Source organism: Prionailurus viverrinus, chromosome B2, assembly GCF_022837055.1.
Source record: "Prionailurus viverrinus isolate Anna chromosome B2, UM_Priviv_1.0, whole genome shotgun sequence".
In the NCBI taxonomy this organism is placed as follows: domain Eukaryota; kingdom Metazoa; phylum Chordata; class Mammalia; order Carnivora; family Felidae; genus Prionailurus; species Prionailurus viverrinus.
The window spans coordinates 25,222,758-25,236,542 of record NC_062565.1 but is presented as its reverse complement, the minus strand read 5'-3'; the positions used below and the strand labels follow the sequence as shown (position 1 = coordinate 25,236,542).

Below are 13,785 nucleotides of genomic sequence, written 5' to 3'. Positions count from 1 at the left end.
TAACGTTTGCTGGTGTTTTAATGAAATAATTAATTTGATTTCCTCCCTCCACATCCTGCCCTCCCCCTGATTTCAGTGTTTTCGTTGAGTTTTCTGTTATTTATTTATAACCAGAAAATAAAATCTTCAGGGCTGTTCACATTTGCTTAGTAAAAAACACCTGGGAATTTAGAATTCTCCTTTGAATAACTTGTACCAAATCTCATACATTTGTTGACAGATAATATTGGGATCTCTCTCATTTATAAGTCATTTTTTTTAATGTTTATTTTTTTGAGAGAGCGAGAGCGCGCAAGCGCGCGCACAAGTGGGGGAGGGGCAGAGAGCGAGGAAGATGCAGAATCTGAAGCAAGTTCTGAGCTGTTAGCACAGAACCTGATACAGGGCTCGAACCCACATATCGTGAGATCATGACCTGAGCCGAAGTTGGATGCTTAACTGCCTGAGCCACCCAGGTGCCCCTATAACAGCCAGTTTTTTAAAAGGAAAGAAAAAATAACCCAGAAGCATATCTTATCAATAAGTCAATCTCTATGCAATTTCATGAATTCCTTTTTTTTTTTTTAAGGAAGATTAATTGAAAAAGTATCAAAAATGCTGAAATAATACAGGGCCAAATGTATTGGAGCCTCTGTCCTCAAAGTAGCCACTGGGAGGAGACAAAAGGCAGGTCTGAGCTCTACCAGGAAAGGAAGTCAGCCTTCCAGTAAATGGATTTTATCATCACAAGACTATTTTGCTGACTGCATCCCACTGTCTAACTTTGAGTAGAAACTAGTTACTTTGTTTTAAGATTGTAGTTGTTTCTGCTTTTACTGTAATGTGTTTGAAATAATGAAATCCTTCACCTGAGGGTAACCAAGTGGCTGTTTTTAGGAAGTGGAGAGACTGATTTTGGACCTCAGATTAAGAACCTCAATAAAAAGCTCTTCACAGTGGTTGCCTGGGATCCTCGAGGATATGGACATTCCAGACCCCCAGATCGAGATTTCCCATTGGACTTTTTTGAAAGGGATGCAAAAGATGCAGTTGATTTGATGAAGGTGGGTCTCTCAGGGAAGAGCCCAGAGGAGGGAGGATGACTGGGCCTGTCTTCATCTATTTTGTTTTTGTTTTTATTTCTACAAGGGTGATGCCATGTGATTCTTATAGAAAATTCAAGTTCAATCAAATAGGTGTGAATAAGGAAGTAGAAATATCCCACAATCCAACTAGAGATATCACTGTTATGACTTTGAGACTCCCTTTCCAGCCAATCTTCTGACACATATAAATACACAGGATTGTATTGATGGCATCATACTATATCTAATGTTTTTCCAACTTACTCTTAGAACAGTTTGTCGAGGAAATACTTTCATGTTAATAAATATAAATTTACATAAATATTATAATAGTCATATAGTAGTCCATTGTAGGGATGTACTGTCTTATTTCATATATCTCTAATGGTAGGTAAATAACTTAATTTTTAAGTTCCTTTTTTTTTGTGGTTATGAGCAGCAGGGCAGTGAACATTGTTTTGTCCATGGACGTTTTAGTTCCTTTATAAACACCGTTAGTGTGGACACCCTACACCTGTCTCCTGGTACACGTGTGCAAAAATTCCATACATATCTAGGGGATGATGCCGGGTTATAGAAGATGCAAATGTTCGTTGGACAAGATAGTGCCAAATTATTATCCATGCAACTTCTAGCAATTTATAGTCCCATCAGTATCTTGGACTGATATTTGTTAAATCTTTAATTTTCCAAGTCATTCTAGTTTTACTCCTAGGCAACATCTGTCAGATGTAATCTTTGTTCAGTTCCCTTGTCAAACACATTTTCAGAGCCTGGTTGATATAAGGACTAGCATAACCTCCTGTGACACCATTCTCCTCCAGCCAGTCTCCAGACACTTCTTCCCACAGTTGCCCTCAGTGGTTCTTTCAGATGCAGTGACTTCATTTCATCCAGTAAATATCAAGTTCCCCTGTGTAATCTACATTACTAGTCTCAAAGTCTTTGCTCAGGTGTGGGTGTGCATGCACATATGATTTGTCCTTTCTAAGGACAGCTGATCTCCACTGTTTCCAGAGATTTTATCCAAACAGAAGATGTCGTTCCCTCATAATTCAAAACGATACTGTGTATTTGGGTTTTTATGATACTTACATTTACACCAGAACTAAATGAGAAAAAAACATTTCTGTCATCAAATGCTGGCCTCTAGGACTTTTCTTTAATTATCAAGTGATGCTCCAAACCCCACACTGTATTGATTTGGATGATTGTTAATGATCAGATTCTTCTAGCAGAGAGGAGCAATCACCTGTGCTGTGCATTTCTCTGTATTTATCACAGACACTGAAGTTTAAGAAGGTGTCCTTGTTGGGGTGGAGCGATGGTGGTATTACAGCACTCATAGCAGCTGCAAGATATCCATCTTACATCAATAAGATGGTGATCTGGGGAGCCAATGCCTACGTGACTGAGGAAGATGAAACCATTTATCAGGGTAGGTTTCACAAGTGGGCAATGTTGTGACAAGTAGCATCTTTGCCCTCCCCCTCTCATGTCTTACTATGACGTGTACTAACAAGGACTATCTCATCTGCTTCCACTTCTCAGCTCTGCAGTAGGAAGAGTAACAAATTCTTGGAAGTAATATGGTTTAACCAGTCTGTGTTTTGAATTTTTTTTAAGGTTGTTTATTTTTGAGAGACAGAGTGTGAGCAGGGGAGGGCAGAGAGAGAGGGAGACACAGAATCCAAAGCAGGCTCCAGGCTCTGAGCTGTCAGCACAAAGGCCGACATGGGGCTCGAACTCACAAACTGTGAGATCATGACTGGAGCTGAAGTTGGACACTTAACCAACTGAGCCACCCAGGCACCCCTAACCAGTCTGTCTTTCAATGCTTTCTGTTTCCAAAAGTAACACTTTCATGACTCCGGAAAAGGTTTTATAAAACTCAGTGTTCACATTTCCTGCACCTGATTGTGAACTTCAAGGAGGGAGGGGTTGATGTAAAGTCTCATTTAAAATAATGTGAGTGTAAAAACGCACATTGTATTCAAATATGAAACCTTATATTTTGATAAAGAAATTTTTTGCGATTCACATTTCATTAGGTTGTCCTTCAAGCTTATCTTTGAAGTTTTTAGTGGCAGAAGAACGGGGGCCAGCAAACCTGGTAGCCTGTGGGCCAAATCCGGCCCACCATCTGTTTTCGTAAGGCCGGGCACTGATCGAGAAGTCTAGCGCTTTAAGACCTGGAGATCAATCTGGGGTGTCCCTTCCATCCCTGTTTCCTCCTCCGCTCCCAGTGTTGCTGCCCAGGGCCTGTGCTGGTGGCCACTTACACACTGGTGACTGTTGGCTATTACCAGGCACTCCGTTGTGGAATTTCAGTCAGCGACTCAGGAGCCTAGCCTCCAGCAAGCTGACCAAACTGAAACTGCTTAGCTCTCAGGAGAAGGGCACATTGGGATCTGGGGGTATCTGAGGCAAAAAGCAAAAGTGACCTGGTCCCCACCAACGTCTGCCTGACCCACCAGGACCCTCTTCAGTCTGGTAGCTTTTTATCCTGGGTGTGTTTCCATTGGATCCCAGATGGCCCACCCCAGGCAGTCAGGGTCAAGCAGGTCAGAGGTTTCTCACCTTTAACCTACCTACCTGGTAACTGTGATTTTACCTCTTAGCTTGCAAAGCTAAAATAAGTTACTCTCTGGCCCTTGACAGAAAGCATTTGCAGACACAAGCCCTGGAATATCACAAGTCTGCTTTTATTCAGCTGTTCTGCAATTCACATGATTTAAGGAAGCTACTTCATGGCAGTGCTCTGTTGTAGAATCTTAGCCCTTACACCGTTTGGTAATGAACTATGAAACTTTTTTTTTAATGTTTACTTATTTTTGAGAGAGAGAGAGAGAGAGAAAGAGAGAGAACGTGCGAACACCAGAGGGGAGGAGCAGAGAGAGAGGGGAACAGAGGATCCAAAGCAGGCTCTGTGCTGACAGCAGACAGCCTGATGCGGGTCTCTAAAACTCACGAACCTGACCTGAGCCAAAGTTGGACACTTAACCAACTGAGCCACCCAGGTGCCCCAGAACTATGAAACTCTTAAGTGATGAGTCTGATCTAGTGACCCATCCTAATTGACACTCTTGCCTGTCCTTGTTTTACCCCTACTGGGTTCAGAGGAGCGAAAATATTTTAAACTGAATGAAATGCATGTGATAATGCCTGCCCTGAGGTGTTTGTGTGATAATTCCAATATCTGGGTCATTTTGGGGGTCGGCATTTGTTGGCTGTCTTTTCAGTATCATCCTGTTAGAACTCTGAGAAATATTGTTTGTTTGTTTTGCCCGTTTTGTTTTTCCTTGGCATGCAGTCAACCTGGTTAGGTTCATACTACAAATTCTGTTTAGCCTTCTGCGGGTGGTAGTTCCAGCATCAGGTCAGTTCTCAAAGTTTCTTCATGTCTGCCCCACACAAGCCCCACTCAGGCTATGCTGGGACTTAGGCGGTGGTTTATATGGTAGTTTAGTTCTCGAAGCTTATGCTGTATGCTTTTTTTTTTTTTTTTTTTTTTGCATCTTCCCCATGCATGCAGAGCCTAGGGGTGAATGACTTCATCAGTTCATATGCAGACTTAGAAACCCCCTTCAAAGCTCCTATGACCAGAAAGAAAGATTTCTCTCATAAAGACAGGTTTTAGTAACCCCCTCCTCTGTTGTACAGTTCTGTGCATCTGGAACCGTCTTTAGGGCAAAGCGGCCAGAAAAAAGACATGGACAAAATAATAGGGATTTCACCTACAGTCTTCAGATACAAGGGGCCCCTTTTTCTGGTACCTTTGGTCAAAGAGCCAGCCTTGTCTTGGGGTTTTAGGTAGCTGCCCCGACACTGTACTAGGAGTGCAGGCCCCTGGCTGTGTACTTTCACAGCTTGGACTAGGGTGAGAAGAAAGAGAGAAAGAAAAAGCAGTCTCCCTCATGCAGGGCAACCTGGTCCTTGTCCTCTGGCTACCTCTAAGGGTCTTCTCCAGTTTCTGTTTTTAATGCCTGCCATGCAGTTGTGTGATTCACCCCGTACCCCATATTTCAAAATCGGGACTCAAAGGAAGAAAAGGAAAATGAAACTCATCCCTTTTATGGGTCATTATTCAAGTTTTGGCTCCGTTCAATCTCTTACTCTTACACCTTGGCACAGTCCTCAGGTAGTTGCTTGTGGTGTATTCTACCTGGAGTCTAGTTGTAATCAGTGAGAGAGGAGCTGCTCCAGCTGAGCCAGCACCAAAGCCCAAGAGATCGGTACTCACTTGAGCAGATGTCTTAGGGCTTCTGCTATGACTAGGGGGTGATATGTTCTAAGCTCCTATTCAGCCAGACTCCCCCTGAGGCCTAGAGCCATATTTCTATCTACTTGCTGAGCACCTTCCTCTTGATAGCCTGGAAGTTAGTCATAACTAGTGTGTCTACATTGAACTCATTGCCTCATGACTCTTCCCACACCCCAGCTCACAATCTCTGTCTCATGCAGTGGTCCACGGTCTACCAGGTCATCCCTGGAGGACTAAGCCCTCCTCTCTGCCCTCTTCATTTAGCTGTGAGTGAACTCTGATAATACCACATTCCTAAGACCTTTAAAAGGTAACCCCTCCTCCTCTCTTCCTGCCCACTCTTTTCCTGCTTCAGACCCTTGGCCTCTTAGGACAATTTGTCTTCCATATGAGTTTCCTTGCTAAGGCAAGAACCTGGTCATTTAATTCTGCTACTTAAAATCCATCAGTAACCTCACAGTGATGTTCAAGCACCTGGGCTGGCCCGGGCAGCCTGGCCCTAGCCAGTCCTTGTAGCCAGCCCCTCCTTTCCCCTCAGCCTTTCTGTATGTCCCCCACATTGAATAGCTGCCATTCCTGAAGCAAGCTTCCTCCTTTGTGCCTCTCTGCCTTGGCATCTGCTGATGTGCTCGCCTGCACTGGCCCCCCTTCTAGCCCAGTTTCCTCACCAAACTCATCTTCATCCACCATTCCCAGCTCCCACAGCACTGCCTTTGTCGGAGGTCCCTGAGTCCTTGGGGCTGGGGTTTGGTGCTAGAACACTTTGCACACACTTTCACGATGGCCGTGTGTTCTGGGCAATGCCACCTTTCACAGCTCACCTCAGTCAATACTGTGTGAACTCACCATGTTTGGTGACTCTGACTTCCTTCCTTTTCTAGACACACCAAAAAGTCTCCCTCTTAACCCCACACTCCCCTTTACTTACTGTCTGCTATGTCTCGGCTCCATTTCCCAGCCGTCAGTCCCACGTCCTCATGCCCCACTCTCTCCCTAACTTGTGTCAAGGTGGCTTCCAACCCATGAACCCCATGAAAGCAGTGTCTTGTTGCTGCCAAGCCCATCGGATGCTTTATTGCCCTTTGTATTCCTTGGTCATGCTGCAGCATGTGAAAATACACACGTGGGGCACCTGGGTGGCTCAGCCTCTTGATTTCGGCTCAGGTCATGATCTCCCAATTCGTGGGATCAAGCCCCATGTGGGGCTCCGCACAGACAGTGTGGAGCCTGGTTGGAATTCTCTCTTTCCCTCTCTGTGCCCCTCCCCTGTTCTTTCTCTCAAAAACAAACAAACAAACAAAAAACAAATAAACTGAAATAAATAAGCTTAAAAAAAATATTTGAAGGGATGCCTGGGTGGCTCAGTTGGTTAAATGTTGGACTCTAGATTTCTGCTCAGGTCATGGTCTCATGGTTCATGAGCTGAGCCCTGCTGTCTGGCTCTGTGCTGATAACGTGGAGCCTGCTTGGGATTGTCTCTCTCCATCTCTCTCTGACCTTCCCACATGCATGCTCTCTCTCAAAATAAATAAGTAAACTTAAAAAAAAATTTTTTTTGTAATTTTAAATAAATAAGTAAACATAAAAAGAAAGAAAATGTACACATGATGTAAGATCAATCACACCCCTCTTCTTGAAGCTTTCTCTGCCTTGAAGTTCTTGCCCCCATGTTCTCAGCTTGCCCTCCTATCTCTGCTTGTTCTGTGGCTTAGACACATCCCCACTCTGCGGGGCCCTGTGATGTTGGGCTCCTCCAGACGCCATCCTTAGCTCTCTGTTCCTCTTCTCTTTCTTACACTTGAGGAACTTCTCACATGTCTTGGCTTCACCAGACTCCCAAATTCCAGATATTCAGCTTCTTACCTGGTTGCCCCACGTGCACCTTATGTTCACTATGCCTAAAGTCTAGCTCATAATCTTTACACCCCTTCTTCCTGCTACATTTCTCATTTTGGTAAGTGATGCTCAGAAATATGCTATTTCTTCCACAAAATAATTTGTGATAAGTGAATCGATAGTTATGATTTATTGAACGCCTACTGTGAGCTAACACTGACATAGCCCTGTATGACTTCAACCCAGGGCACAGAGAAGTGAAGAAACCTGTCCTGATGGTACAGACATGTGGTGGCTGTTCCCCTCTGCAGTCTAGTGATCCAGCCCCATGTTCTGCCTGCGCTCTGCCTTTGCTGTGCCTGGAATCCCTCCCAGCTTTTCCATTCCTCCTGCCAGGCCTTCCATCTGTCCCCACTTAGATTGACCAGCACTTTCCAACCTGTCCTGTGTCTCGGTCTCCTTTCAGTGTGCTTTCCAGACTGCTTAGATAGGAGTTCGCTAAGATGTAAATCTCATCGTATCTTACTTTGAAGCCCTTCAAGGTCTCCCATAGCTTTCTAGGTAAGTAGAGTTCAAACTCCTCTGCTTTGCCTACAAAGTTTGAGGAAACCAGGACCCCGGGCCTTTCTGGGTCCATCTCCTGCCACTTTTGTCTCCTCTACCCCCACACACCCATCGTTTTCTTCAGGTACCTGAAAACCCCTGAAGTTCCAGCAGTAGGGGGCACGGCTCGCTGTCTCTGCCAGTGTGCTGCTCCCATCCTTGCTTGCTGGCTTGTGTTCTCACGGACTCAGATCCTGCAGTGCATCCTCCGGGAAGGCCCCCACCACTGCCACTCCCGCTCACTGACCCCCACCTCCCGTCCTCCCCCAGCTTCTCTTGGGACATTTATTCTATTCCACTCCTCTACAGAGGTCAGAGGTCGGTTACAACTCTCTAGACCATAAGGCCCTTGAGGGCAGAGGCCTTATCTCATTCAGGTTTGTATCTGCTGCGACTGGCACTCAACAGGCTTCAGATAATGCTTACCAGAATAATTCACTAATTAGTGGCGAGCGAATGAGTTTTCTTCTGGTGCTTAGCACAAATTATATGCTCAGAAAGAGAAATGTATCAGTTTTGGGGGGAATACAAATCATATCTGTTTTGCATCAGCAAACAGTTTGGTTCAAATGGTTTTTTTAGGAACTAAAACATAATTGCTGCTTTTAAATTTTTTTTTGGTGGAAATTATGCTTTGGGGAAAAACTGGCTTCCTCTTGGAAAAAAATTAACAGAAGTAAGTAAATATACAGAATATTTTTGAATGTTTGTTACATGCTGGGTACTGTTGCTAGCACATTCCATGTCTGACTTATTTACTCTTTATCTCGGAGTGTTGTTATAATTCTCATTTTTCAGATGAGGAAACTAGCACAGAGGTTAAGGAACTTGCTCAGGGTGACACGGCTAGCAGGTGCAAGTGCTGGCATTCAGACCCAGCCAGCTTGACTTCTGAGCCTGTGTGTTTAACCACAGTGTTTGATGTGAATATCTGGCTTGCCCCAGCTTAGCTGGATACCCCTGTCCCTCGATATTTCGGTAATATTTCCCATTAGAGTCTAAAGCCTTGCCCCAGATTTTACATGCTCATAGATGCCTCTTCAAATGCCTGGTTTCACTGAGTTAACTCACTTTGAGAATCTCTCACTATCCCAAGAGGAGGAATTTACATTTTAGCAAGAAAAACGTCTACACATTAAACATTAGCCAACTTGGTTCTTAAAAGATCTTGTCCTTCCTATCACAGAGGAATTTTTTTTTATTTTATAAAAATATAGATAATTTTATAAAATATATAACTTTAAAACATTACATTTAGATTATATATTAATAACATAGTAAAAATGTAATAATAAAGTACTAATAATATATCACATCTTCAAATTAAACATTAAATATTTAAATATATTTATATATCTTATAAATATGTAACATAAATATCATGAATAATATATACTATATACTAAAGTATATAATATATATTTAAATTTTATTCTGTAATTATATATTTAAATTTTTAATTCAAATTTATTTAATTGTATAATATTTGATACATATAATGCAATACATGTGACACTGTGAATTATAGACACCCATGAGCCCACCATGGAACATAAGACTGATCACTGTTTGTACCCTCACTGTATGCATGTGCTTCCTCCCCAGGCCTCCCCTACCTCTAGCCTGAGTCCTACAATCATCCTTATGCCTTTTTGAAAACACGCCTGTCACATATGTTTATATTCCTAAACAGTATATAATTTAATTCTATTTGGTTTTGAGCTGTACAAAGTGACTTTATACTGTATACATCATCTTCTGTGACTTACTTTTTTTCAGTGAACGTTGAATTTCTAAGATTCATTCATGATATTTCTGTATTATATTCCATTGGGCAAATGTATTTTATTTTTCCTCTCTTTTATCAATAAACTGTAGGTCTGTTTTCACTGTTGCCGTGAACATTCTTATACATGTCTCCTGGGGCATCTGGGCAACAGTGTCTCTCTAGGGGTATATGCCCAAATGTGAAATTTGCTAAACATTGTGGTATGCAAATACACCATGTGACAGGTGACCAATTATTTTCCAACTAAATAAATTTGCGTTTCCACCACGAGTGTATAAGATTCCTTAACTTGTATCCTCAACGAAAACTTGAAATCATCAGACTTCTTAATCTTTCACCAGTCAAATGGGCAAGAAATGGTATCTTACTGGGGGACTTAATTTTCCTTTTCCTATTACTAGTAAGATTGAGAATCTTTTTTTATGTACTTATGCATCATTGGGGTTTCTTTTTCTGTATTGTACCTATTCATGTCTTTTCATTTCTTTTTGTTTTAAAACTTTTATGTAATATTTGATAAATATAAAACCTTGTGTTTAACAGGGATACCTTATGAAGTCTAGCAACAAAGCAAACACCCAAGGACTCTCCACCCACTCAAGACTAGAACACTTCAGTGTTATTATGACGTTATTGATTTGCAGGGTTTTTGTTGTTTAATAATATGATGACTATCCCCTTGTGGTTAGTAATTGTGTCAGTCGTGGTACACAGCTTGTTGCTTGTCCTTTTGCTTTCTCTATAGACAGAACTAAATTTAATGTAAGAAAATGTTACAGTGTTTTATTTTCTCACTTGGAAAGTTTTGTTGGTTTTTGCATTTACAAACACATTCCTCAGTTTCTTTACTCACCTTTCCTTCTTTCGTCTCAGATATTCCCTCTAGGATCACTTCTCTTTCTCCTCAAGTTATTTTTTACGAGTTCTTTTTTTTTTTTTTTAAGTTTATTTATTTATTTTGAGAGAGAAAGCGTGAGCAGGAGGGGCAGAGAGAGAGATAGGGAGAGAGAGAATCCCAATCAGGCTCCATGCAGTGAGCACAGAGCCGGATGCAGGGCTGGAATCTCACCAACCGTGAGATCATGACCTGAGCTGAAATCAAGAGTCAGACACTTGACCGACTGAACCGCCCAGATGCTCCTGGAAGTTCTTTAAGGGGAGATCTGTTAAGAGTCAACTCAGTTTTTATTTCACTCTCATTCTTGAAAGATTGTTTGGCTAAGTACAGAAATATAAATGGGAAATTCTTTTCTCCACTGCACACTGTCTGCATTCCTTAACCACTGCTGTGAACTTTTGCCAGCGAGCTTTCCTTCCTTTGGAGAGATGTGTCTTACCTCTGGCTGCTTTTCAGGTTTTTGCTTTCTCTTTGATTTACTGCTGTTTTGCTCTTCTCTGTCTAAATGCAAATTCCTTTTTATTTATCCAGTTTGGGTTACAGTTGAGTTTTGTCTGTGGACTTTTCTCTGATCAGTTCTGAAAACCTTTCTCAGCGGTTTCCTTCTTCCCATATTTCTTCTCCATTCTCCTCCTCCTCCTCTCCTTCAGGGACTGATTGGACTTTGTGGGCCTTGCTTTCATTCTGCTCTGTCTCTTGTTCATCTTCTTGTCTCTCTGTGTGGTGGTCTGCATCATGTGTTAAGCTTTCTCTTCCAGTGTTCTAGCTTTTTCATTAGCTTTATAAAGATTCCTGTCGTTTTGTGATCTTTGATTAGGAGTGAAATTTGCTTACTCTCAATCTGAAAACCCACAAAAAAGACCGTGAACACAAATTGATACTGTTTTCCTTCAGAGAGGATTTACATTTGCTATTCTTGGGAGCCTGGGAGCCATGGGATAATCACAGCCTGGGGCCATTTTAATCTCAGTTTAATCTAGGAATCTCAGGTTCAGCTCTACTCACTGCCCCCAGCTAGTAGTTACATTTCCCCCAAAAGCAACCCTGCCTTTTGAGTAGTCTTACCACCCTTTGCTCTGTTTTCTGGTTCTCTTCCATCTTACACACACACACCCTAGTTTGCATTAATCGCTGCAACTCCAGCAATGCAACAAATCATATGTTTTATGAAAGGTCTAGTCCTTCCACTGCAAGGGCACCTCGCAGAGGGTGCTGTCTACAATAGTGCCCAAAGTAGAAATATCTACAGGGGATTTTTTTACTGACCATCTTCATGACATCTTACTGGCTTCTCTCTCCTTTCCTCTCTTCCAACTCTTTTTCTTCTTCCCAGATCTCCCCACCCTCTTAATTTCCAGACTTCTCTGCACCCCTCTGTGAAGTCTTTTCACTCCTGTGCAGAGCAGGTCAGCTCTCCTCAGCTTCCATATGCACCTCTGGGCTTACCTATGCATATTTGAACTAATCCGGCAGTCTGCCATCCTTAGAAGGCAGTTGTAGTTGTAAATAGCAATTTTTCCTTCACTCTGTTATTTCTGTTCCCTGAGTACACACTGGGTGCCTGCCAGGGGTCTGGCACTGTCCAGAGCACTGTGGAGGGGTTATTGTGCAATATGAGTTCATATCATTAGTAATGTGTTGTCTTTGAGGTATATTGTGTACCAGAAGCACTGTGTTAAAAGCTGTCCATAAGCCATATGTAATATGCTCAGAAAAATTAGAATTACCAGTGTGTTTAAAGAAATATAGACACAACTGGGCTAAGTAATTGAATTTGTTCATGCATTTTATAAGTGGTTTTTAGCTATTATTTCCTAAGAGTGAATCATCTGTACTTGTTTCAAGTTCATAGTTAGCCTTTTATAGTCATATTTCTTCAGTAACAGAAACTAGAATGAATAATTTGTATGTTTTTCAGTGTACCTGAATGCAATTCAGAAAATATCTTCTCTCTTTTTAAAAATTTTTTTTTAAATGTTTATTTATTTTTGAGACAATGCGAGAGACAGAGTGCAAGCAGTGGGAGGGGCCGACAGAGGGAGGCACAGAATCTGAAGCGGGCTCCAGGCTCTGAGCTGTCAGCCCAGAGCCTGACACGGGGCTCAAACTCACAAACTGTGAGATCATGACCTGAGCCGAAGTCAGACGCTTAACCGACTGAGCCACCCAGGCGCCGTAGAAGATACCTTCTCTTTAATAAATCATGTCAGTTTTACTCAGATAACCCTAATTGCAGGAATATCTTCTTATATCTTATACTTTTAACAGAAAGCATTAAATGCAGATCTAATTTCACTTAGTAAAAATTTATGTTGTGCCTCTTTTGTGCCAGGCTCTGGCCGAGGCTCTGGGCATAAGTGGGAGACAAAACAAAGCCAAGTCCCTTATCCTGGAGCTTTCATCTTCCTGGGGAGACAGGCACTCAGCCATGGACACAGAAAATGCTACAAAGCACTGAAAGATGCAAAACAGAGTAGATGGAGGGGAGGGTGCTCTAGGAGGATGGTCAGGGAAGGCCTCACTGCCCTGGACAAAGTGAGGAGTAAGCCAGGTGGAAGGCTGGAGAAACATTTCAGGCAGACAGAAGAGCAAGCAGGATGACTCTGGGGTGGACTATGTTTGCAATATTTAAAGATAAGCCTTAACATTAGACTAGACTTATTCTTGTCACTACTTCTGTTTTTCAGGTATCAGAGATGTTTCTAAATGGAGTGAGAGAACAAGAAAACCTCTAGAAACCTTATATGGGTATGACTACTTTAGCAAAACCTGTGAGAAGTGGGTGGATGGCATAAAACAATTTAAACATCTTTCAGATGGTAGGTTGTGTGAACTGTTTTAGCTGTTCCCTTTGCTGATAGAGAGGCTGCTTGAGTTCCTCCCCTGGTGTTCCAGAATTCCCTGGTGATTAGCACATTCACCCACTGTTTTCATGCTGATGTGTGAACAGAGGATGCTAGTGACTGTACACAGTACAAGCCCTTGTATAATACATCTGCCTTAAACTGTACTAAATATATAGTTGTATCAAGGTTCACATAGTTAAGTCTTTAATAGAAGACTGTTCCTTTCTCCTTCTAGTCCTTGTGTGTATGATGACAAAATAATTCTCTAGAAGCCTCAGATAGTGTATATGTTCTAATTCTGGAATGGATAATCAGAAAACAAGCCACCACACAGAGCGTATTTTTTTTCTTTTTCATGTGTTACCCGCTACATACTCTGTTACTAAGACAAAAAAGAAAGAAGGACCTTTTTGTCATGACCTTCAGCCCCAGCGAGCATGAGGAAGAGTGTTCAGTTCACTTCCCACCTTCAGAACTTAGTTAAA

General features: G+C 42.1%; 1 protein-coding gene across 3 annotated transcripts in view; it reads left to right on the top strand.

Annotated features, from left to right (window-relative positions):
* Window positions 1-13,785, top strand: part of BPHL (biphenyl hydrolase like) — a 38,343-nt gene that overhangs the window by 10,492 nt on the left and 14,066 nt on the right. For 2 of the 3 annotated variants that reach the window (XM_047859663.1, XM_047859664.1), the window contains exons 3-5: window positions 877-1,043; window positions 2,349-2,502; window positions 13,142-13,273. In XM_047859663.1, coding sequence (XP_047715619.1) covers window positions 877-1,043; window positions 2,349-2,502; window positions 13,142-13,273 — 453 coding nt within the window. The remainder of the gene's footprint in view (window positions 1-876; window positions 1,044-2,348; window positions 2,503-13,141; window positions 13,274-13,785) is intronic. The other variant, XM_047859665.1, reaches the window with a different exon arrangement.